At 44.5% G+C, this 23,270-nt stretch overlaps 1 protein-coding gene across 1 annotated transcript in view; it reads left to right on the forward strand.

The window, feature by feature from the left end:
• Positions 1-19,788, forward strand: part of C1QBP (complement C1q binding protein) — a 34,533-nt gene extending 14,745 nt beyond the window's left edge. The window contains exons 2-6 of the mRNA XM_069614600.1: positions 6,744-6,894; positions 11,459-11,543; positions 15,904-15,999; positions 16,953-17,075; positions 19,025-19,788. Coding sequence (XP_069470701.1) covers positions 6,744-6,894; positions 11,459-11,543; positions 15,904-15,999; positions 16,953-17,075; positions 19,025-19,174 — 605 coding nt within the window. The 3' untranslated portion in view covers positions 19,175-19,788. The remainder of the gene's footprint in view (positions 1-6,743; positions 6,895-11,458; positions 11,544-15,903; positions 16,000-16,952; positions 17,076-19,024) is intronic.
• Positions 19,789-23,270: the final 3,482 nt, after the last annotated feature.

Genomic DNA, 23,270 nt, shown 5'->3' on the forward strand with positions numbered 1-23,270 from the left:
GATGTTGAGAATTGGCAAGCCGTCTTTGATGAGGGTCTTCCTGAAGAGGGCAAGTGAGGCCCTGCTGACGCTGGCACTTAATGATAGAAGGCCCAGGTCTCTTCTGATGGCTTCGATTGGAATGGCGGTGGGTAGGCCTAGGAGGGATTTCCAGATGTAGCCCTCCAGTGTCCTCCATAGTTTGGACGGTACAGTGAACATGGCGTCCATGCCGTAGGTCAGGGCTGGAACCATTTTTCCTTTATAGGAATTAATGGCCAGCGCTATCAATCGCTCTTAGTTGGGAAGTCAGTTGTTTGGTTTTGGCCCACAAACGTTGTTGCATTTTAAGTTCCTGCGAAGTCCTGTCAATGATCACTCCTAGATATTTGAAGTGAGGGACCACTTCGATATTGGTTTTACACACTGACCAGGATCGGGTTTTTTCTGGAAGCGGCCCGATCTAGAGAGGATCATGATTTTGGTTTTTGTCTGATTGATCTGGAGGTTGTTGGTGTTCATATAGACTGCCAGGTTATCCAGCTGCTGCTGGAGGCCGATCGGGGTTTGGTCAAACAAAATCAAGTCGTCAGCGTAGAGAAGACGGGAGAGGGTGCAATTACCAAACTTCGGCGGAAAGCTACGGACCTGGGTTTCTGAGTCTTTGTAGTCCCCCAAAAAAGCCACGAAGAGCGCCGGGGCTAGGGGGCAGCCTTGCTTTACCCCTCTGTGTGCTTGGATTTCTTTGGACAGTGCTCCTTGTCTGTTCAGCCGGACGTTGAGTGTAGTGTTGGTGTGAAGGGCTATTATTGGTTGTAGGACATCGTTCGGGCAATTCCAATTTTCCAGCTCTCTCCACAGTCTTGACCTCTCGACTTTGTCGAAGGCCTGTGAGAGGTCGATAAACGCCACGTAGACTGTGGGGGACCCTTGTTTTATTTTGGCTTTCAAGATGGTAAGTATGAGGATGTTCAGTGCAGTACCGCCATTTTTCTTGAAGCCTAGTTGGAATGGGTCACTGCAGGGGGCCATTTTCGCCCATCGGTTGAAGTGGTCCAAAAGAAGAGTCGCAAAAAGTTTGCCCATGATGTCCAATAGGGCGATTGGACGATAGTTTGCGGGCGCTTCCCTGCTTCCCTGCTTCCTTGTTTGAAAATTGGAATGATGGTTGCTTTGTACCACGATGGGATCTTTCTGGTGGTTCGGCAATGCTCAAACAGAATGCCAATGAAGGTGGCCCATTCAGTAAGATGTTTCTTTAAGTCTATATTCGTCAGGCCGTCTGGGCCTGGGGTCTTGACGCTTTTAGTTTTTGAATAGCTGCACTTATGTCCGCTGGGGCTGACAAGTCAATCCAAGGGGCTGCGGTGGTATCGAAAGGAGTATTTATTGCAGGGATCGGACTGGCGAAGAGATCAGTGAAAAGTGACCCAGGCTTGTTCCGGGACTGAGTTAATCATGCTTGAGGCTGTGGTTCCTTGAGAGGCGTTTATCAGGGACCAGAAGTCCGCTGTTTTCTTTGTCGTTAAGACTCGTCATTGATTCAGCGTCATGTTGGTATAAAGTGGCTCGGCGTGCTCTGATCCATGATTTGTAGATTTTGTTTTCGTCTTTCCAGCAGTCCCATGCAGCAATGGTGTTGTCAGCCTTAGCGCGTCTTCTGAGCTGTCTCAATGCGTTTTTTTTTTTCCAGTGCTATTTGTTTGTCATACTGGTGATTGTAGGCTTTTGGGGTCGCCAGACCAGGTGTCGCGTGGTGCTTGTACTTGAGAAGCATAGGCAGGTAGTTCGGCCTTGGTGGTGGATCAAGAACCAGTTCTGACTCAATTTCTGAGACGTACTGTTGAGTGATCAGTCTGATGTTGGCCGATGTCAAACGAAGGCGCGTTTGTTGGGAATTCGTTTCGACCGATGCTGGGTAGCGAGATGGGATGCGGCCGGTAGGGCCATGATACAGTTAACATATTGTGGTCGCTTGGTAGAGTTTTGACTACATGAAAATCTTGGATTACTGCACACAGTGCTGGGGAGGCAAAGATGTAGTCTAGAGTAGCTGAAGACCGGCCTCTCTCCCAGGTCGGTAGGTGGGACTGCCCTTCCAGAATCCAGGCGGCATTGTGCAGGTTCCTGGATGTCATAAGGGTCATCCAAGCTTGACCCCTGAGCTCCGCTGCTGTGGTGACGGTGGGATTTAAGGGGATGTTTTGCGGTTGTGTGCATTTCGCGTTGAGATCCCCGCAGATAAGTAGAAAAGGAGTGTTCCATTCAGTAAGGATCTCGTCGATTGCCTCAGCCATAGTTTGACAAAAGAGTAGTGTCGATGTCCTTTGAGGATTCCAATAAGTAGTGATCAAGGCGAGTGGTGGTGCTGAGCACTGCTTTGCATGTTTCGGGATTTCAGGCGCAGGGTTCCATTCGATTAAAACCGCCAACACCTCATAGGATCTTGCCGTTGTTTTGTTGAGTTTTAAGTTTTGATCTGACCGAATGCCAATCAGAAGGCCTGCTGAGGGGCGGCCTGGGAGACCTTTGACAGCTGGCGAGATCACAATGTCGTATCCGTCCATTGATGGTTTTTCCTGGAGCCATGTTTCCTGCAGACAAAATATGTCAAATTGACCCAGGTCGACGATATTGTGATCAGTTAGACAGTTATACACACCCAACAAGCCATCATCACTATACCCAAGGGGACAGCAACACCTTTTGCCAACAACCCACCTCCAGAAGCAACCACATGATTAAGCTACTTCACGCTAATCTCAACGGAAGACTTCTCCAAACTAGTGGAGGAATAGAACAAAGCTGGATCACCACTAGACCCTTGCCCATCCAACATCTACAAGAAACTCTACAATGTTGTTGCTGTGGCGCCCTCCCTTCTGTATCTGTTTTCTATTAAAGGCAGTCGCCATACTCCCTTTTGAAAGAGCATCGTGCCCTGCCATTTGAAGACCAATGACCAAGAAGGTGGTATTGACCCTCTGTATCATAGGACATGTTTCAACCTTATTGGCAATGTTCTAAATCTCCTGTCCGTAGTCATTTCATGTAATTTGATGTATTCGTATTTGTAGAGCGCGAAGCAGCCCAAGAGCATTGTGGCACTTGTTACAGAGATTGATCAGAACTTAGTTACAAAAGAAAAACACACACGCATCATTTTTATACAATTTGCAACAGACAGTTTGTAAAGCAGATGGAAGGGAGCGCTTTAGTTAGAGAGCAGTTGGTTTTTTCTAAAGGCAGGGAGAGAAGTTTCTGCTTTGAGGGCAGTGGGGAGCGAATTCCAGAGTTTTGGAGCTAAATATGGGAAGCCTGTCCCTCCAGCTTTGGCCCTGTTAATGCTCGGTACGGTGAGTTGGTTGGTGTAGCATGTTCTGGTTGAGATGGATCTGTAGAGTGTGTCTGAAATGTAGGGCGGAGCTGTGCGGTTGATGCATTTGTGTGTGTGGTTGTGAGAATTTTGAATGTGATGCGTTCTTTGTCTGGGAGCAAAGTGGTCTCTTTTTGGAATGCTTAAGGCTGCTCTTAGTGAGTTATTTTGGGTGATTTGGAGTCTGTTTATGTTTTAAGTGCTAGCTAAGAGCGCATTGCAGCAGTCAAGCTTTGCACCTATGGTTGCCCTGGCTATTGCAAGACTTTTCCTTAGTTAAGAAGGGTTTATTGGTATTGATGAGTTTACTTAAGGCGGAGGCAGAGACAATAGCACTGACTTGCTTGTTCATAGACAATGTAGCATCAACGTGGACCCCTAGAGTTTTAACAGATGATAGAACTGGGATGTTGCAGTTGTCGATTTGTGGGATGTTGCAGTTGTCGATTTGTAAAGTAGACAGTCTAGCTTGGCTAGAGTGGCCTTTTGGCCAAGAATAAGAATCTGTCTTGTCCCCGTAATATCGCAGTAAAGTACACCTGCTTGCTGCTTTGTTATTGGGCATTTGTACAGCGCCTTATAGACCATTGTTATGATTTCAAAGCGCTTTGGGTTGTACACCCTTGGAGACTGTAGTCCAGGTCGTTCAGATTAGGGTAGTAAATAAACCAGTTTGTGCTGAGGTTTCTTGTCTGGAGATATGCTCTCAACTACTATGAAATGTTATTGCACATTTAATTGACTTGCTAAGATCTTGGATATACACTGCTCCTTTTATAAACGTGCACATTATTGGTTTATAGCTGGACTTTAGACTGAAATATTATGTCTCCAAAACAGGGAAATTACTGATCTTGTGACTCGGACCATGAGGATTTGCCATTTCCCTGGTGTTGATAAATCAGAACGTTGCTATTGTAAATTGTGATAAAAGGATCTCATTGACACAATCATTATATAAGATCTTAGATCCGTACATATGCAATTTTGTATGCGCTTTATTGTGGCGTATGCACTCTTGCACTGGACTATCTGCAATTTCTTTTCTAAAGGTTGGGGACAAATGTGTACTATCTACCAAGACACAAGGTTTTAGCTGGTTTTAGAGCGTTTGTATTTTATTCACACTCTGCATAGCATGATGCCATTCTAAGTAGTTTAATATGTTGTATTAGTTATTGGATTTTTAAATATTATGCCTTTTCTGGCAAATGACAACATTGTCAAATAAGCCGTATAAAATAAATCCGATCCTAAAGCTAGTCTTGACATGTTTTATTACCCTTTACAGATTCATATACATTTATTTTTAATTTCTTGATGGCTTCGACCTTACAGATTAATAAAATACAAAACCAATTCATGCACCTCATACTCCTTTTTTTAATGTAAAAAAAATATACAATTTAGTCTGCTCTATAAATCAGGCTAAATTACATATTCTAATTTAATAAGTAGTATTTTTGTCTGCCACCCAAACCTTAGTGTTGCTTGTCTCTTGCAATAGTGATAATAGTTTTAATACTGTTTAGTTCCCTCTAGTCCCTGCACCGAAAGGGTTTAAAGAAACTTCTAAATCCATTTAGCAGCCCAGACGAGCTTAACCTTTGTGTAAGCTCATCAGTCACACCCTTGTTACAGAAACCATTGCTCACTTCACAATCTGTATTGTGATCTTGACACTTGTAACATGTACAGTATGAGCATTAAACCTGTCGACCCAGCATGTTTAGTAGGTAATTTGCTCCATCAATCTCTACATAATTGGAAACTTCTATAAATATGTATTTGTACTAGCTGGGAAGAGGCCCAGTATTGTTTTTGCCAAGGTGCGGTGAGGAAGACACATTATGGTGCCGGCTTTGAAATAGATTGGATAAGCAGGAGTTAAAAGCAGCTCCTGGATTTTGTACATCTTGCTAATGGCCAAGAACCACCACCACCCCCCCCCCCCCACCAAGATGTCTTGTCTTCAGCGAATATTATGTTCAGCTAAATTCAAGTCACCCTTCAAGGAAAAGTGCATAAAATACAAAAGATTGTCTCACGTGACACAGAAATCTGCAGTACAGGTACAGAAGTTGTAAGCCAAACATGTTCTTATTAGTCTTATTAAATGCCGTATGTCCAGCCTCTTAAGGCTGGAAGGAGATTATTGGTAATTCACTTGTCCCTTTTACTTGCTTTTCTTATATATTAGTATGTGTGTTTCTGTCCATTAAGGAGGTGTTTGCTGTCCTATCTACACGTCTTCTCTTCTCGCCTTATATTTCCTCAGACGTTTTCTTCCGGCTTGTTTAGTGTGGTTTCTGCACCTGTTTCTTCAGTATTCTATTCTCCAAGCTGGCTAGCTATCAACAAAGTGGTGCTTTCCACATCGTGGATCCTAGAGTTTCAATAGACTTTACTTGGAATCCATTGATGGAAATACATGTTTTCTGTATCCCTACAGTCCCCATACCAGTACTTACGTCTGCACTCACCCTGCACTTGCCACCAGCTGGCCGTTCTTTTTTGTGATTATTTATTATCCCATGTACTGCAGTTCCCCGCCCCCGCACTTTTTTTTTTTTTGCTTTTTCCACCTTCACTTGCGCGAGCTGAATGACACCTGGCCTCGTAAAACCGTTCTGTCTTCCCTCTGTCCCCCCCCCCCCCCCTCCCTTGCCTCGTTGCGCCTTGAAACACTTGTGTATAGGCACGTTATAACTGTCATATCATATCCCAGTTCATGGCTATGCATGTACAATTCTATATGTAGCACATGTAGAAATACTGTAACAAGTTGGGCATCTTAAATTGGTTGTGGTTTGGGGAATGTTTAATGTCTTGTGTGTTACTAGTTCCCATCAATTGATCATCTTAATTGATCCAGTCACTTCTCGAACTGTAAAATGTTAATGATTTCATTGAATTGGCCAGATTTAGTTAAGAGTTCACCACTAGGCAGATTTTCCTTATCCAGGAAATGTACTGATCGGTTCTTAATCTGTGATTTTAAATTACATGTGTAATGCAGCAATCCTATATCCTACCCGTTTGAACTGTTCTGTGCTCCTTCTTAGACATTATGTGCCTAATTTCCAGGGCATTTTCCAATGGGGTTTTGCCATTATAAAACGCTTCTGTGAATTAGGCCACCTCTATGCTAATTTATGCTTTCATTTCATCACATGCATATAATGTTGATGGGAATGCCTAATTCACCACCAAGCTCCTCCCCAACCCCCCCCCCCCCCCTTTGAGAATGGTAGCGAGTTATCAAGGGGACACTTTCCGCATCTTTAGGGCCGTTTTAGGATGAGGGAACACGTCTGTGCCCCAACATTTGTGCACATATCTATGCCTTCTACTTGGAGCTTTTTCTGAGTGTTTTTCTTGTCTTTAGGGGACAAAGCATTTGCAGAGTTTCTCACAGATGAAATTAAAGAGGAGGCAAAAATTCAAAAGCACAAAAACCTGCCAAAAATGACTGGTGGTTGGGAGCTGGAATTGAATGGCACAGAAGCTAAATTGGTGCGGAAAATATCTGGAGAAAAGTAAGTGGCACGTTAGTTGATTTTTATGTGAATGAAAGAGGAGAAAAGGGACCACGTCTTTGCTTGCCCCATTATCTAATGTATAGCAGATCCCAGTTGCGTTCTTTTTAGTTGATGAATCTGCAGTCTTTCCCTTATAAAGTTTATAACCTAGTCCTTGTCTCTCATTGAGACAACCTAATCTGCAGCATAAAGTTCAAAGTTGCTGACACGACAAAGTTAAAACTCTTTAAATCATTTAGCCTCCTAGCTACCCTATGCTAACACAGTATTCCAAGGATCTGCCCAAAGCAAAGGTTTGACCATATTCTAAAGCAGCAAAGCTGATGTATTCTTGGTTCTTGTAGAGGTTCTTGGTCTGCTCTCCTTTAGGTGTCTGACTTCACATGCCTCTTTAATCATCTGCCAGGATTTTTATATTTAACAAATCTGTGCTCTCAAGCTTGTTTCCTTCTCCCCCTTGGATTTTTGAGGAGTGTTGCAGGTCTCTCCTATACCTTAAATTAAGTATTCAAACAGGATGTCACTGCTGGCCCTTAGCGTTCACAGACAAACCCTTCTGGACATTAGCTTTCTCTCAGGCTTCACTACAAGTATTGTCAGGCAGCCAATAATATTTCCTCCTGCTGCCACAGGTCTCCCCTCTCCTAACCCATGGCTGCTGATTTTGGGGTGGAGGGGATGACTTTGACATTACAATACCCCATCCGGTCTGCGAGTTTAGTTTCTTTATACCGCGCGCCGAACCCTGAGGTAACTGGGTGCCAGAGGCTTAGAGGAGGTTACAACAGAATATAGACATACAACATAATAACAGTAAGTGGCGCTGACCAGGTCACATGGTGGTCGACAAAGGAAAAGAGTACATTAGTGTGTCAGACATTGGTGGAATTCTTGTTGGTGAGCCAGGACTTCGTTTTTGCTCTGAAGGTCCAAAAGGAAGGTTCTGCTCTAAGGTTCAGTGGTATAGCGTTCCATTTTTGCCGGCTAGGACCGGGAAGCTGGAGCTGCCTGTTTTTTTGGGGGATGGATAGGCAGTGAGAGTACAACGTTCTGGTTGGAGGGTGTTTGAAAAACTTGTTTGCCAGATATTTGAGGGCGTTGTTAGAGAGGCATTTGTGGACGATGACGAGAGATCTAAGGGTGATTCTGTCTCGTACAGGAAGCCACTCGGCATCTTGTCTGAAGCTGGAGATGTGAGTGCTGCGTTCTGAGGTGCCAAGAAAGAGAGTATTGCAGTATTCGGTTTTTGAAAGCACTAGCGCTCTGGCCACTGGAAGGTGAGAGGAAGGGTTTGATGATCTTATTTGTATAAGAGGCTATGGCGTTCACCTGGTTTTTTTGAGCGAAGTGTGGAATCTAGATAGACCCCTGGAGTTTTAATTTCTTTGGCCACAGTGATTAGGTTAGTCTATGTGGATAGAAGCGTAACGGGCAGTCCAGTTTGTTTAGCCGTGGTTGGGAGAGGATGAGAAGGAGCTTAGGTTTCTCATCGTTAAGGCATAAGCAGTGTTCTGCCATCCAGGCTTGGACCTCCAGGTAGATGTTAATCCGTATGGAGTCCTCTTCATAGCAACATGATGGGGTGATGAGAACCTGTGTATTGTCAGCATAATTTGTGTATGTGACGCCCAGGTTATGGAGGCAGTCGAACAATAGCTTTGTGAAGATGGTCAGCGAGACGCACAAACCTTGTGGGACGCCACAGAGGATGGGGATGGGGTGGGCTGAAGCCCCTGGTGAGAAGACGTGGGTGGTTTGGTCGGCTAGGAAGGGTTGGACCCAGGCGGTCGCCTGGCTAGAGAAAGCAGCTGAGGCCATCAGATGTTCTGTTAGTATCAGGTTGACGAGGTCAAAGGCTGCTGATGGGTCAAGCAGCAGGAGAATGGCTAGATTGCCCTTATCCTTTGCCTTGTCCATCTGGAGTTTTAAATCCAAGAGGGCTGTCTCTGTTCCGTGTCTTGGTCTGAAGCCAGATTGTTGAAGGGCCAGGAGGTTGTTCCCTTCCAGATGCTTCTGGATTTGCAGGTAGGCCACTCTGTCTAAAATCTTTAGGATGTAAGGGGCGGTGGTAATTGGCCTGTAGTTGGTTGGGTTTTTGGGGTCTAGGTTCGTGTTTATTTGTTTTTTTGTTTTAGAAGGGCATGACCCAGGCCTCCCTGAAACTGCTAGGGACTGAGCTCGTTTTGAAGGTGGCGTTGATTAGGGCTGTTATGAAAGGGGCCAGATCATTGGCGCCTTCCTGGATGATGGGAGCTGGGCAGGAGTCCCCTTGGCATCTGGAGTGCTTGAGGCCTTTGATGCTTTCCACCTCTTTAGTTGACACTGGGGTGAAAGAGAAGGGGGGGGGGGGCATGTTGGAGTTTTAGAGGTGGGTGGTGGTGGAGGGTTTACTTTTTTTGGCTAGGCTGAGCTTTTTATGTTCAGTTCTGGATTGTAATAGTGATAAACCAGCCTTTGATTGGAGTGGACTAGGCGAGTTGTAGGGAGTTTTATTTCTGACTTTTGGGACGCTTGCTTGTAATTGGTGCTGCCTGGTCTGTGTTTTGTAGCTCCCAGGGCTGTTGAGAGCTTGACATTTAGTTACCAAAAGAAAATCCAAAACACTATGGTGACTGGCGCTCCATGTAAATTTTATTCAGTTTGTGCTTTGTCCTCTACACGTGTTTCACCACCTGTTTATACAGTGGCTCATCAGGAGGTAAGCAGATATTTCCAGATTTTGTATGGGAGAGGATAGAACCTCCTGTTGTCAGGCACGCTGTGGGGTTTGAAGTTCTTCCCACCTCATCTGTTCTGAGGGACCCCTAGCCACGCCCACCCGCCACAGACACCAGAGGCCAAGGGCGACACGTTCTCGGGAAGAAACCTGAATAAAATTTACATTGGAGCGCCAGACACCATAGTGTTTTGGATTTTCTTTTGGCATTTCTTGATTGTAGCCAAGGCTTTTTGGATCCTCTCACACCAGTCTGCATCTTTCACGCAGCTTTATGAGGGTGTGGAGGGAGACTCATTTCCTGAGGATGGCGAAGAGCTCTTTTGATTTAGATTTGGCGTTCTCCATTCTGTTGTCTTATTTTTTTTATTTATTTTTTTTTTTTGCCCTGAGGATAAAGGTTCTGTAGCTGGTGGCCACTATCTTGAGTAGTTTTTTGTTGGCCGAGTAGTAGCATAGCACACTCTCTAGTTATCTTCTCTCTCCAGGTTTGGCCTTTTTTTAGCCTGGTTGCTTCCCGTCTGCTCCATACTACCCTTGCCATCTTCCAAGTTGTAGTCTTCCTGTCCGTTTCCTCTGGGAATATCTTAGTCTGAGTTTATCCCATCTTTTACTCTTCCTGAACTGGCGCTTTGGATCTACTCTCACTCCTAATAGGTTATTCCTCATTTGTATTTCTCCAAGCTGATTGGTTAGTCCAGGGATATGTTCTAATATTTCTCAGTAGTACCCCGGCGAGAGACAGTCAGAATGCAACAAGCATTCTGATTGGCTCTCGCCAGGTCCCTACCCGGCCAGGAATCCCTCTGTCAGGATTCCACGGCCTTTGTCCCCGGCGGGGGGGCGAAGGCAGCCCCTCAGCCAATGAGGAGGCTCGAAGCGGGCCCATCCCCGCTCCGAGCCTCCCCGTGGCTGAGAGGCTGCCTTCGCCCCCCGCCGGGGACTCGGGTAAGTCTTTTTATATTTCCCCTCCCTCCCACACGCCCGCCCCAACTTACCTTCTTGATCCTGCGTCCCCGGCAGGGGACTAGGGAAGCCTCCAGCCGTGTGGAGACTCGGAGCGTGGCCATCCCCGCTCTGTGCCTCCACATGGCTGGGGGCTTCCCTTGTCCCCCGCTGGGGATGCAGGTACTTTTTTTTTTTTTTTTTTTCTTTTTTTTTTCTCTTTTTCCCACTCCCGCCATCCCAACCCCACTTACCTTTTTTTTTTTTTAATCCTTTTTCGGGAGCAGACGCGCTGGGAACGGAGTCCGTTTTCCCTTTCCATGGCGGCGGCCATTTTCTTGGTGGTTTTTTTTTTTTTTTTTTTTTTTTTTTTTTTTTTCTTTTTTCTTCTTCCCTGTCCCAAAACGCTGTGGCGTTGAAACGCTGTATCGTTTCGGGACAGAAACAAATAGCTTTTAGTACCCCGGTTAGGTCGGGTCCTTGCCTATGGGCCCCGGGGCATTACCTGAGTCGGTAATGCCCCCGCCGCTCTGGTTCTTTTGCTTAAGTATCATATGAAATATCTATGCAGCATGCACTACTAACTAATGAGTATGCTTTCCAAACTTCTACTCGTTATCAAGGCACAGATTTAAGCAGCCGATGTGCAACATGTGCTTTGGGGCACTGGTGAACTAACGTTGCATGACCAAGGTATTTTTAATTTGGGAATTTTTGGCTGAAGCTGGGCTTGCAACGTTTGTTTATGTATCCCAAACCCATTTTAATCTCTGAAATAAAAATGCGGAATGGAGTTGGTTTTCTGATCTCTGAATTGCATGGATTTGTTATTTAATATCTGCTTTTAAGTATCAACAAATCTACCTGAAACACGTATTTTGCTTTGTGTTGTTCAAAAAGGATAACAGTTACGTTTAACACGAACAACAGCATTCCACCTTCTTTTGATGAAGCAGACGAAGAGAAGAAAGCAGATGAAAAAGAAGTAAGTAAGGCTTTATCTTTCATATGACTGATGCATTCAACGCCACTTGGTGATTTGAGTCAGTGCCATGGACACACTACTTGTGTCCCACTAAATGGTGGCACTCCTTCCTCGAAGGACGAAGACCCTTTGATGCAAATATATTAAGTGGGAATGTTGTGAGGGGGGCAATGGGGGTGGGGGTGAGGCTTTGCTTTTTGTAATGAGCCACATGAGCAAAACATTGATTACTGTTCCTTTGAAATAAAATGGGTGCTTACTTCTATGTATCACCTGTTAAGATTTACATTTTATTGGGAAAAATAATCCTTGCGTTGATAACATTGAAGTTGTAACACCCACAACTGGCTATAACTGCCACCTTACGTGTCCCCAAGCTGCTTGTTCAATGTTTCCAGTCCTGGATTCTGTCTCTTACTGCTGCAACTGGGCCCAAGCATCCGTGTATTCTTCTTTGACGTGACCATGGTCTTGAAACAGTCTGACTTGTGAGTCGTGGGCTTCATTGCAAATATTCGTGCATTTTGGCTTGCACCTTTATGGGGAGGTGTGCTGATGTAGTCTTTGGTTCTGTGCTCTGCTGGGGCCTTAGCGTAAAGACATTGGCGTGAATAAAGAAAACTTTCTCTGTATGATGTCTGAGAAAGGTCATTAATAGTTGCCTTTATTATTCTAGTTCTTGTGTGCTGGTGATGTTCCAGAGTATTTTGTTTTGGAAGTTCACTTGTATGTGCTTTTACTAAAGTTGGAGATGTTGGCAGCATGTACACATGCCGCATCTGGTTGAAATATTGGGCATTAACAAGTCTAGGGTGTTTGCTTATTGACAACACTTCTTGTATGTGATTAACCTGCTAAATAAGGCTGAACTAACCGAGCAAAGAGACTTAAAACCAGAAGGGTTTATATAATCGGAGAAAGATCTGACACTAGTGTTGTCTCAGCTTTAAATGCTTGAGCCAATGCTGAGCCTCTTGGAAGTCTTCATTGTCACCGTGGGCAAGGTAAGCAAGAAACATTCTACACTGTCAATCATGTCATCCTGGCGAATCTGCTCTGACACCCTTGGCACGTGGGCCTGGCACTGGACTGGTTGACTTCATTCCACTCTGACCGACCTTCCCAGGTTCAACTGGACCCTTTTTTCCTCCCCATCTCACACTGCCTGTGGCGTCCCTCGAGGCTTTTTCCTCTTGCCCTGGCTCTTCAACATCTACCTTGCCCCTCTGATCTCCTCCTTCTCGCCTCACTTCCAGTGTTATGCAGACGACACGCAGCTCTCCGTCAGTCTTCTCCTACTGCCTCCTCTTCCAGCCCTGGGTTTCTGATTGCTATTCAGGCATGGTGTACCACCAATGATCTCTGCATTGGTGTCAGTAAGACTGAAATCTTTCTCAGTGGGACCCCAGCTTCCTCCTTCCTCTGGCGGCCCGCTTTTGGACCCCCCCCCCCTCCCCTTACCTACTTTTGAGGCAAAACCGGGACCTGCAGATCGCAGCAGCGAGCGCTCAACCCACTGAGCTATCTTACCGACACACACAGATATGATAAAAAGGCTCTGAAAACTGTTTGGCCAGCTGTCTCCTGCAGGTGTTAATATGTAATACAACCATAATTCTATACCAAAACCAGCTCTAGAGGCCAACTACAGTGTTTGGTATTACAGTAGATATGTAGATTTACAGACTGGATGGAACTATTGATCACTACTTTGCGTAAACATCTAGTTAGCTTGGTGTATTCATTATGTAAAAGGAGGGAAAGAGACTCGGCAGAGTGGATTGTGAAGCAGGCAGAGACCTGGGCAGACTAGGTGGACTATTGTCGTTTGTGGTTCTCATTTTCAGGTTACAGTGTATTGAATAACATGATGATGTAGAATGCCAATGAGTATGGGTTCGCTCATGGGTTGAGCACCAGTTGCAAGATGACCACAACCTGCAGGTTACAGACCTAGGTTTTCCATCAAAAGCATTTGATCATGTACATTTTCAAAAGTGTTAGCTCGTCAATTTGCATCCTTACACAGCCTAAACTGTAAAACATTGAGATGATGCAGTGTTTTACAGTATCAATACTGTAATTATGCATTATGTAACCACTTACACTTTAGGAATGGAATTGCATGACTGTATTAAAAAAATATAAAGTTGACACATATTGGTCTTTGCCAGACAGGATATAGAACACAGACAGGATGTAGAACACTAAATAAAAGTATCACCTCTGGTTTGCAATTATTTGAAAAAGAAAAATAGTCTTGCCTAGCACTCCCACACACGCCTTTGGTGCTTAAGAGTGGAGGAGATGATTACTGCTGCACTTTCTCACCATTAGCAGTTGAAGTGAACAGAGAAAAGAGGGTGAGGAGAGTATTAAGGGCAAGAGAGGAATGCAGGGCAAGCTATACTTTCATTGAAGGCGGCCACTTAAATAGATATATGGACACTTGTGTAGCAAATGTGATTAGCAGACCCACAGAATTGCATAGCAAATTGCTATGCGACACTGCTTATTTTATGCCTTGCTGATTATATATATATATATATATATATATATATATATATATATATATATATATATATATATATATATATATATATATATTCTTGAAATAAGAAATTCTACATTTTCAGAGGTTTCATGTTCTGATTGCCTTTCTGGGGCCTGGGACCCTGGACCCCAGTACATCGAACTCTCCCTAAATACCTCCTTCTAGAGCCCTTTGGTCCTCTAGCTCCAACACTCTGCACATCAGACGTTTCTCCAAGCAGAGAGTGGGGGGAGGGGGTAGATCTTTCCTCCACAGGAGCTTCCCTCTGGAATTGTCTCCCTGACCCTGCCCCCGGCTTGAGCTGGATCTCCCAAGTTCCGGAAGCTCCTCGGGGCCCTCATTTTCTCTTCTTCCTTCCCTCTCCCCCTTCCCTGCTAAGACCCCCCCCCCCACCTCTCTCTGCTGCTGATTGGCTCCCTCTGAGTTCTACAGGGCACCAGGCCCCCACCTTGGCCACACCCCTCCTTGCACTTTGCATGTGGACCAGCACCCCATGCAATCCCTGGCATGTAATCTTGTGGCGCCTTGAAACGCTATTTGTATAGGCAATATCCAATCAATGTATAAAAACCCACCTCCGGGCATATGCTGTGCACTTATGGAGATTCTCTAAAAAGGACCCATGTTAAGGGTTTGTAACCTAGCTGTTGAGTCTGGACTCTAGAGTCACGCCTGATCTGCACATGGTTGGCTTCCTTCTGTAATTCCGCCAAAAAAGGATTGTTGGCATGTAATGTTACCTAGAAGAATAGCCAATGATTGAGAAGCATTAATTAAAGCATGTTTTGCTCTTTTCACGTTGGCATTTTGTGTGAGCTGCGTCATTCCTCAATTAGTTGGATGCCTTGCATAGAGGACGAACCAAGGTACCAGATAGTTGATTGGTGTGCTGGCACATGGTACATTGCCATACTATAAAGAAGTTGGTGGCTGGACCATCGTAGTCATGGTATGGCAGTGCAGCCCTAATATTTGAAACATTTGTTTCCCTTCGTTTGTAGAGCATATGCCCAAAGAGTAATGAAACGGTTTTGACCGTACTTTGGATAATTGGCTCACTCTTACTGATGTTGACCTGCAGTTAACTTGCTTGCATCCAGTTTTTGGAAATGTGCAATGAAACACGTTGCAAAGCATTTGGGTTCGCAGAATAAGAAAAGTTGTCTGGGAAGACTGGGCCACATGAGCCGCCCGTAAATGGTGGGGTGATCTGTGGTGACAAAGTCCACGGGTATCTTTTTCTTTTCCCCACATCCGGTAAGCAGAGTATGAGAGCACAAAGAGCTCTCTGAGAGGGCCCTTACTATCAATCTTGTCCGGAATAGCAAGATTGGTAAAGTGACAACTTGGATGCTGGCTCTTGCCCGATTGTTAGCTTTTTTTCAATTGAGGTACTGCTTTACACAAAGGAAAGCTGGGACATTGAGCCTCAGAATGATTGGTTTCTAAGCAGCAAACGAGTAAAAATGACCTTTAATAAACTATTTGGCAGGTTCAAGTATTGAAAATGTGCCTAATTGGTGAGTGCACTGATGTATATTGACTGCAAGGGAAAGTTAACAAACGGAACACCTGGCAACCTGGATACAGAGATTACTGAGTTAATTTTGCCTGACCTTTACACCGTGTAAGTGGGATTCTGATGTTTCATGAAGGGCCATTTCCCTGGGATAGCATTTATTTACACATTTTCTGTAGCATAGGTTTAATGATGGGAAAGACATTATCTTTTGGAAAATATTTAATTTTCTTGGGTAATGATATTGGGAAGTAGCTGCATCCTTATATTTTGCATTTTTTTTGCAGCCGGATCTCGTGTCTACGCCTAACTTTGTTGTGGAAGTGTCGAAACAGGACTCCAGGCATAACCTGGTGCTAGACTGCCACTATCCAGAGGATGAAGTGAGTTTTATATAAATAATTGGCAATAACAGTTTGAGTGAATGTAGATTGTTCTAATATTTTCAGATACGGGGCTGCTTGTCAAATTTAAATTACCCATGATTTCACCTTCATTGTCTCTTATCCATTTTATGATGTGGCCAACATGAATCCATATGAAAGGATGTGACATTAATGCATACATTATATTCTCCATTAATACTCTTGTTTTAGTAATACTATTGTAAAAGGGCCTTACAATGTTTTGAGGTTTTATAATCCTCACTACTTGCTTTGGTCTTAACTATGACCCTCTCGTTGATGCCGTTTATCCCATGAAATAGCTGGGTTAAGCCAGACACTCTGCATCACTCTTCACGAGGCTCTTTCAGCTCTGATGCTGCAAACCATACAGCGTGTAAAACATTTTTTACATTTTGAACATAAATTGAGTTATGACTAGATAGATCAGTGCCTTTTTGCTAAGCCTCAGCACAGAGAGGTTCACCAAATATATTGGCAGTATCTAGGCTGGGACTGTGTCTGGCTATGGTTCTATGATGGCATAGAGTTCAGGAGCCAGCAATAGCAAGGTCATGGAAACTATCAAGATCTCGTCTTGGGGGACTTACCTGTTTATAAACCATTTCCTACAGTGTCTATTCCATCATTCATAATTCGAAATCGAATAAAACTACAATTTCTGAACCCTACATTGCATTTTATTTAAGTGGGGCGTCCTACAATTTTGGAGGGGCAGGAGGTAGTGTTCCGATGGCTGCTGTCAATTGTAGGTTTTTAATTTCAAATGCATTAAGCTATTGGGCAAGTCAAGAAGGAAACCTTGTTCTGTTTCGCCTAATGTTATTGCGTTGACCTGTGACTTCATTATGAACATGAAGCCTTGGCCAGGAGCATTGTAACTGACTTGCCAGTGCCCAAGTTTGCGTTATATATTTCAACTTCTTTTACAGATTGGGCAGGGTGAGGAAGAGGAGAGTGACATTTTTTCAATTCGGGAGGTCAGTTTCCAACCGACTGGGGAAACCGATTGGAAAGATACAAGCTACACCCTCGGCACCGACTCGCTGGACTGGGTAGGTGCATCTTTACACACTTTTTCAGGAGACATTGCATAGGTGTTTTTCTTCTCCCATTCCATGGTGACTTAGTACACATTTCTATGCTTTGAGAGTGAGAAATCTAAATGCCATTAGTTTGGTGTCATAGCTGAGGTGCTTGGCTCATCCGTTTATGGTCTCATTGCTTTTTTTTTTTTTAATCCAATTATGGTTATTAAAACTATTTCATAGATATGGTACTTTTCTCTGTTTTTCCAAGCCATGACAAGATTTATTTGGGGATTGTCAAATCGTTGGTGTTTAGACAAGGTAGCTTACTGACTTGGAAAAACGGTTCCCTGTAGTCCACCCCCCCCCCCCCCCCCCCCCCCCCCGAAATTCACCTGAAACTATTGTCTTGATTTACAGCATTTTGATGGTTTAGAAGGCTGGTTGAAATTCTTTCATGTTTTTGGACTGGTTCACAATGGATGTGCTATGCTCGCTTAAGACTTTGTTACCACACAAAGCCACCATGTGACTGCGTCTTCATTCTGAGACTAATGTACTGCTAGGTTCAATAGAGGCCATCCATATTACTCTCTGGTAAGGAAGTTACACCATTCCTAAGCCCCATAAACTGAGCAGGCTAGTATAGCAGTAAAAGAGGACCATGCTTGCTGTTCCCAGTTTCGGAGAGGTGAGCATCCTTGTGGTTAAAAGAAAATAAAGTGCACAGCAGTGCACTATTAGAGAAAAAAAAAATCACTGCAGATGTGAGTCATCTAGAGTACCATGGGAACCACAGGGCTGTTCATTAAAATTTGTTGTAAAATGTTACTTTAAAAAATGGTCACTTACTCAGAAAAGGTTCAAGACTCCGTGGAGCTAGCAAAAAAATAGGAGGGGTTCCTCAGAGTGAGTTTAAAATACAGAAAATTGTCTTCCTTTTTCCGATACAGCACATATTACAGGGTGTAATTTACCCTGTAGTATGTGCTGGCAAAATGTGCAGTAATCTCATTGTGTATAAAGGAGATTAATTATTAAGTGTGTAATACTGGAGGCCAGTCTCCAAGTATGGCACCGGGATTCAAACCTGTGTCGTCTTGCTTACCAGTCGAACAGATTGTCCCTGAGCTATCCTCCTGTTCCAGGAATGATTATGTCCTCTGGGCACTCAGATTGTTTAATCAAGAATGTAAACCTACCACCAGCCATCGGTTATCCGTTTTCTTGCTGCTCTGTAAAACACTTTTTTTTTTCTATGTTCCTCATGTAGCTTTTGAATGCCTCTTTGCTCTGCCCTATTTGTTTGCTGAGATGTGTATATGCACTACCCTTCTGTTTTTACTGGGATTTCATAGTTGCAGGCACCCTGGCCACTGGGTGGAGTGAGACTGCACATACAATAGACTATTGACTGTGCATACAATGTCTGGCAACACGTGTTATGTTTTGCTGTGTGTCTCCTGTATGAATGTTTAATTCCAGTTTAAGCCTCTTATATTTAATAGTAATTCTAGGTGGTAACCTGTGGTTCCTGCTTGGTTTGGAGTACGTTGAAGAGGGTACCTTTACATTGGGAGTCTGTGTTGGGCCTTAAGTAGGGTTTTATGTGATTCTCTGTAAATCTACAAGTCAGCTAACCAAAATAGCAAATCAGGTGCCTTTACCAATAGAAAAGTGCTTATTTATGACTTGCAGGTTAACCTGCTCCGTTTAGCCAATTGGTTGCCTGGATAGGGTCTTGTAAAACGATGTGGTGGGTATTGCTTTGCACTTCTAACGTTTCCGTGTTGGACAATGAGCAAAAGGTTGAACTGTAGCATTTAGTAGGCTGGTCATGTCTTCCCATTATGTACTTATTTTGTGCCAAGACTAATAATGACTACAATTGAGAAATTGTTTTGCTGACCTGAGCCAAAGCTTTGTTGAAAATTGTTCAGGGGTTAGATTCAGAACATTCTTTGTTTATTTTGCAGGCACTCTATGATCATTTGATGGATTTTCTGGCTGATCGTGGAATCGACAACACGTTTGCTGATGAGTTGATTGAGTTGAGCACTGCCCTGGAGCACCAGGAGTACATCAAATTCCTTGAAGAGCTCAAATCCTTTGTCAAATGTCAATAATTTACATGTCTGATTTCAAACATTACACATTTTGGAGTAAATCCTACTGTCTGGAGAAGCTGACTATCTGTTCACCTATGCCACCAATCGTGAGAGGATATTGATAAACTTTCAAATGGAACGTCTTTTGGATGAATTCGTTTTTTTCCCTCTGGAAAGTATTGGGACAAAATCAAGGGTTTGTCCCTGGAACAAGCTTAGGCGAAAGGTCCAAATAGCAAAATGAGAATAGACTGCTCGTTGGTCTTATAGAAGCTGGTGTAGCATGCAGGTCAACCATTCTGTATTATGTAGTTCCACTCTTGTGTCTTGAATGCTACTGACTAATGGAGCCATGTTGATGACGTTTCTGGACAGTGATCTATTGATCTCATGCAATTTATGTCTAATTTGTATGCCCAAAATTCACTGTTGTGCATACAAAGATTACTTCCCAAAATAGCTCTGTCAAGTGGGTATGGAGCTCCTTATTCCATATTTAATGGTATATGTACAATGTGTTTCCTCTGGTCTCCTAATGCAATCTTTCCCTTAATAGCACTTTGTGTTTTGTACTATTGACAAGTGGAAACTGATGTAAAAAGAAAAATGTAATGAACACGTTTGCCCATGTCTTCCATATTGAACGTGTGGTTCCTGTACTAAAACGCAAATGTTTTTGGGGGTGTAACAGAACACTGTAAATTGAATTTAATATGGCGTGTCTCAATAAGAAAGGGAATTAGGGTGTAAACATTAGAGCTACTTTGAATGGTTGGAGTGAGCATGTTTGTAGGGGTAACGGTCTTGATCGTAGCCCTTCGTCTCCCTCCCCTTTTTAATTTCAAGTCTGAAATCATACTTTCTTGTGTTGGGCCTTTTGAGTTGAGGTAATGTCTTGACAATGATTCAAGCTTAGGGGGCAACTGATATAAGTTCATTGTGACCAGAGCAGTTGCAATAATTCAGTTATTTTGAGATGGCTAGGTATGTGGCACAATTGCTCGTGTGACTTGGCTGGAGTTATGTTATATGGCATTTGTATAGCACCTAATAATATTGGTTTGTTGACTCAAACACCCTTGGAGAACTGAGGTATGAGAAGTTGGTGAAAGGATTTTGGAAAGTGTGTGCATTTTAGACCGAATGAAGGTAGGGGCGGTTAAGTCCCTGCTAGTGATGTATGGTGATCTGGCTAGTGGATAGGTGCTGTGATGGGCTGTCGGGAGAGTATGCGAGTGGGACCTGATGCTAGTTGTGTTGGAGGAAGGGATGCCAAATTGTGTCATGGGGTTAAGTGGGACTTTAAACCATATATTGAAATCCCCTGGAAGGCAGCATGAGTCACTGAGGGTTTTCAGAAAAATGTTTGCTGTAGTAAGAAGTTGTATGTGGAGAGGTGATGAGAAAGTTCACTAGTGGAGGTGGGATTTGCAGTCAGAGTTGCAGGCTTGTTCCTCAGTGTGATCTGGATTTGTAAAGGATGGCGATTCTGGCAGCCCTCCTGACTCTGTTATGCATATTGGTGTAGCCAGGAGGGAAGGCCATGAGGAGCGCAATGGGCCGGGGTTCATGGGAGAACCAGGTTTCTGTGCTGAAGAGGATGCCTGGGCCTTCAGAGAATATTGTCGTTAATGTGCTTTTTTTTTTGTGTGCAACAGATCAGGCATTGATTCGGATGCACGTGAGTTGTTGACGTGAATGAGTGTGGCAAGAGAGCTGAGAACCGCCACAGATGAGTGCATGGGCCAAGGGTGGGGGTGAGAGAAACAGTGCCTAACATCTGTGGAAGAAAGACCAAGTCTGAACACTAATCCTGTAGAGAAAGATGCAAAGTATTGGCACAAAACAGTAGCTAGATTCAAAATACAGGCCTATGGTGCTATCCCTGTGGAGAAAAATATAAGGTAGTTGCACAAAGTCGGCATGTTCAAAATTCAGGTCTACAGAGCTGTCCTGTGGAGACAGATGCAAAGTAGTGGTACAAAACAGTAGCTTGGGATCAAAGTACAGTTAAAGTCAAAATACAGACCTACATCAGTACTAAAAGGTACACGCAAACCTACGATGAGGCCTGGCAGAGGTGCCTAGGACAAACGGGTGTTGGAAGGTGCCCTTAGCCAGCTGCCTTGTGAGGGCCAGATGTCTAATGTAGGTCAGCTGACCACCCAGCAGCGTCCTCTAGTCAGGGGTGGGGAGCAGGGATGGTGGGGTTGGGCAGACGGAAGCGTGCTGGAAGCACAGATGATATAACATTTATAGTGCGCCTATACACAAGTGTTTCAAGTCACGATGAGGCAAGGGAGGGGAAACAAAGGGAGGACAAGACAGCAATCTTACTAGGCCTAGTGACATTAAGATTGTGCAAGTGCCGGGGAGAGGTAAGGGGGCGAAGAGTAAGTGCGGGAAACTGAATCAAAAACTAGTGTGGCCAGTAGGTGGCAGTGCAAGGTGTAGGCAGGTAAAGAGACTGTTGGGTTGCAGATACAGAACAAAGTGCAAAGGTTGCCAGGAAGAAGTGCAGATGTGCAACTGGGTGGGCAGGTACCTGGGCCCGAAGTTCAGAGGTTCCAGCCAGGTGATCAATGCTGTATCAGACAGGAGATCAGCAGGTAAGAGGAAGAGAGAAGGCAGAAGCAAAGTGGAAAGTCTTGAGGCGCTTCTTGAGCTGGAGATGGTTCTGCTCAATTTTCAGAGAGGCAGGGAGGCACCAGCCGAAGAGAGAGATCTGCCCCCCAACTCGTTGCTTGGAGAGAAGCATCTGACCCTCGGGGAGTTGGAGGAGCAAAGGGCTCGTGTAGGAAGCTATTTCAGAAGAGCGAGTTGAAGGTATTGCAGTCCCAGGCCCCAGAAGGCCTTGTAGACAATGCAAAGGGTCTTGAACTTGATCCTTGCAGCCACTGGGAGGTTCCATGTAATCGGAATGTCCCTGGACAAAAAAGTTGCTGTTTTTTGGCAGTAATCATTACGCTGAACATATGGGTGACACCCCTGCAACCCCTGTTTTATTTTTTCTTTCTTAAATGGGAGCAGGGGTGAAGGCGGCCACTCCCCCAGCACGCTATATCCAACAGACCAAATAATGGACGCACCCCACTAAGGAATGAGACCAGGAAATGGATTGCAAATAAAACAAGTTTAGCTTATAAAATAAGTTTTGCATGCGGAGCGCTCTGCCAAACATTACACGGGCAGCACATTATAAGTCAAGACCGCATCACTAATGACGCCACACTATAGGTACACAACTCTACAGTGCAATTGGTGAAACAGTATGTATCCATATAGGATGACCACGTTGGGTTGGCTGTTACCTGGGTGTGTCTCCTGCCGCATGTGGGTCAGCTGTGCTCCTCTCCACGGAGTGGAGGTCGTGTTGGCAGAGTGTTACTTTCCTGGCTATCTAAGCTATGACAACAGGATCTGAGGGCATGAGACAAATGGCGAGTATTAAAGTTTGGCATGACTGGGAGTGCTTTTAGAGTTCACTGACGGGTATATGAGCATTCTACCCGTTTCCGCCTTGGGGGTTTTGATCTACCTGATGCCTCATGATACGGATGGACATGTTTCTATAGACGATATATTGGTGCATAGGATTAGGGCTATGGTGGGTGTCCTCGTCTGGTCACTGCGAGGGGTCCGATGTGTATCTGTATCAAAAGAGCAGAGGGGCATGGGCCCAGTGGGCTGTGGAGCCTGGCGGGGTGGGGGTTGAGGGAGCACAGGCTAGTGGAGATGGATGTGCTCTTGGGTTGTGGCCTGCTCCAGTCTCACACAGTGCAATGAGCTCATCTTTACTCAGGACGACACTAAATGTTGCAACAATGAATGGCTGGACTTCCATGAGAACAGGGTTTGTGCGGAGGCGGCCTGGACTGTCTGTGTGAGGCGCTGGGCAGGGGAGAGGCAATATTGGAGATCATTTTCGGGCCTAGTAAAAGATGGCGTTCTGTGTGTCACAAAATGGAGGTTCCCAGCCTCGATAAGGCTTGGCTATATGTTTGTGCTTTTTCTTTTGTTAGTGGTTAGAAAGCGATTAGTACACATTACAGATAGGGTGGGGGGTGTCACCCCCCCACCCCCCATAGCACATACGGGATATGTTCAGCGTGGG

This window comes from Ambystoma mexicanum, chromosome 9, assembly GCF_040938575.1.
Source record: "Ambystoma mexicanum isolate Mex_15411 chromosome 9, UKY_AmexF1_1, whole genome shotgun sequence".
Lineage (NCBI taxonomy): Eukaryota > Metazoa > Chordata > Amphibia > Caudata > Ambystomatidae > Ambystoma > Ambystoma mexicanum.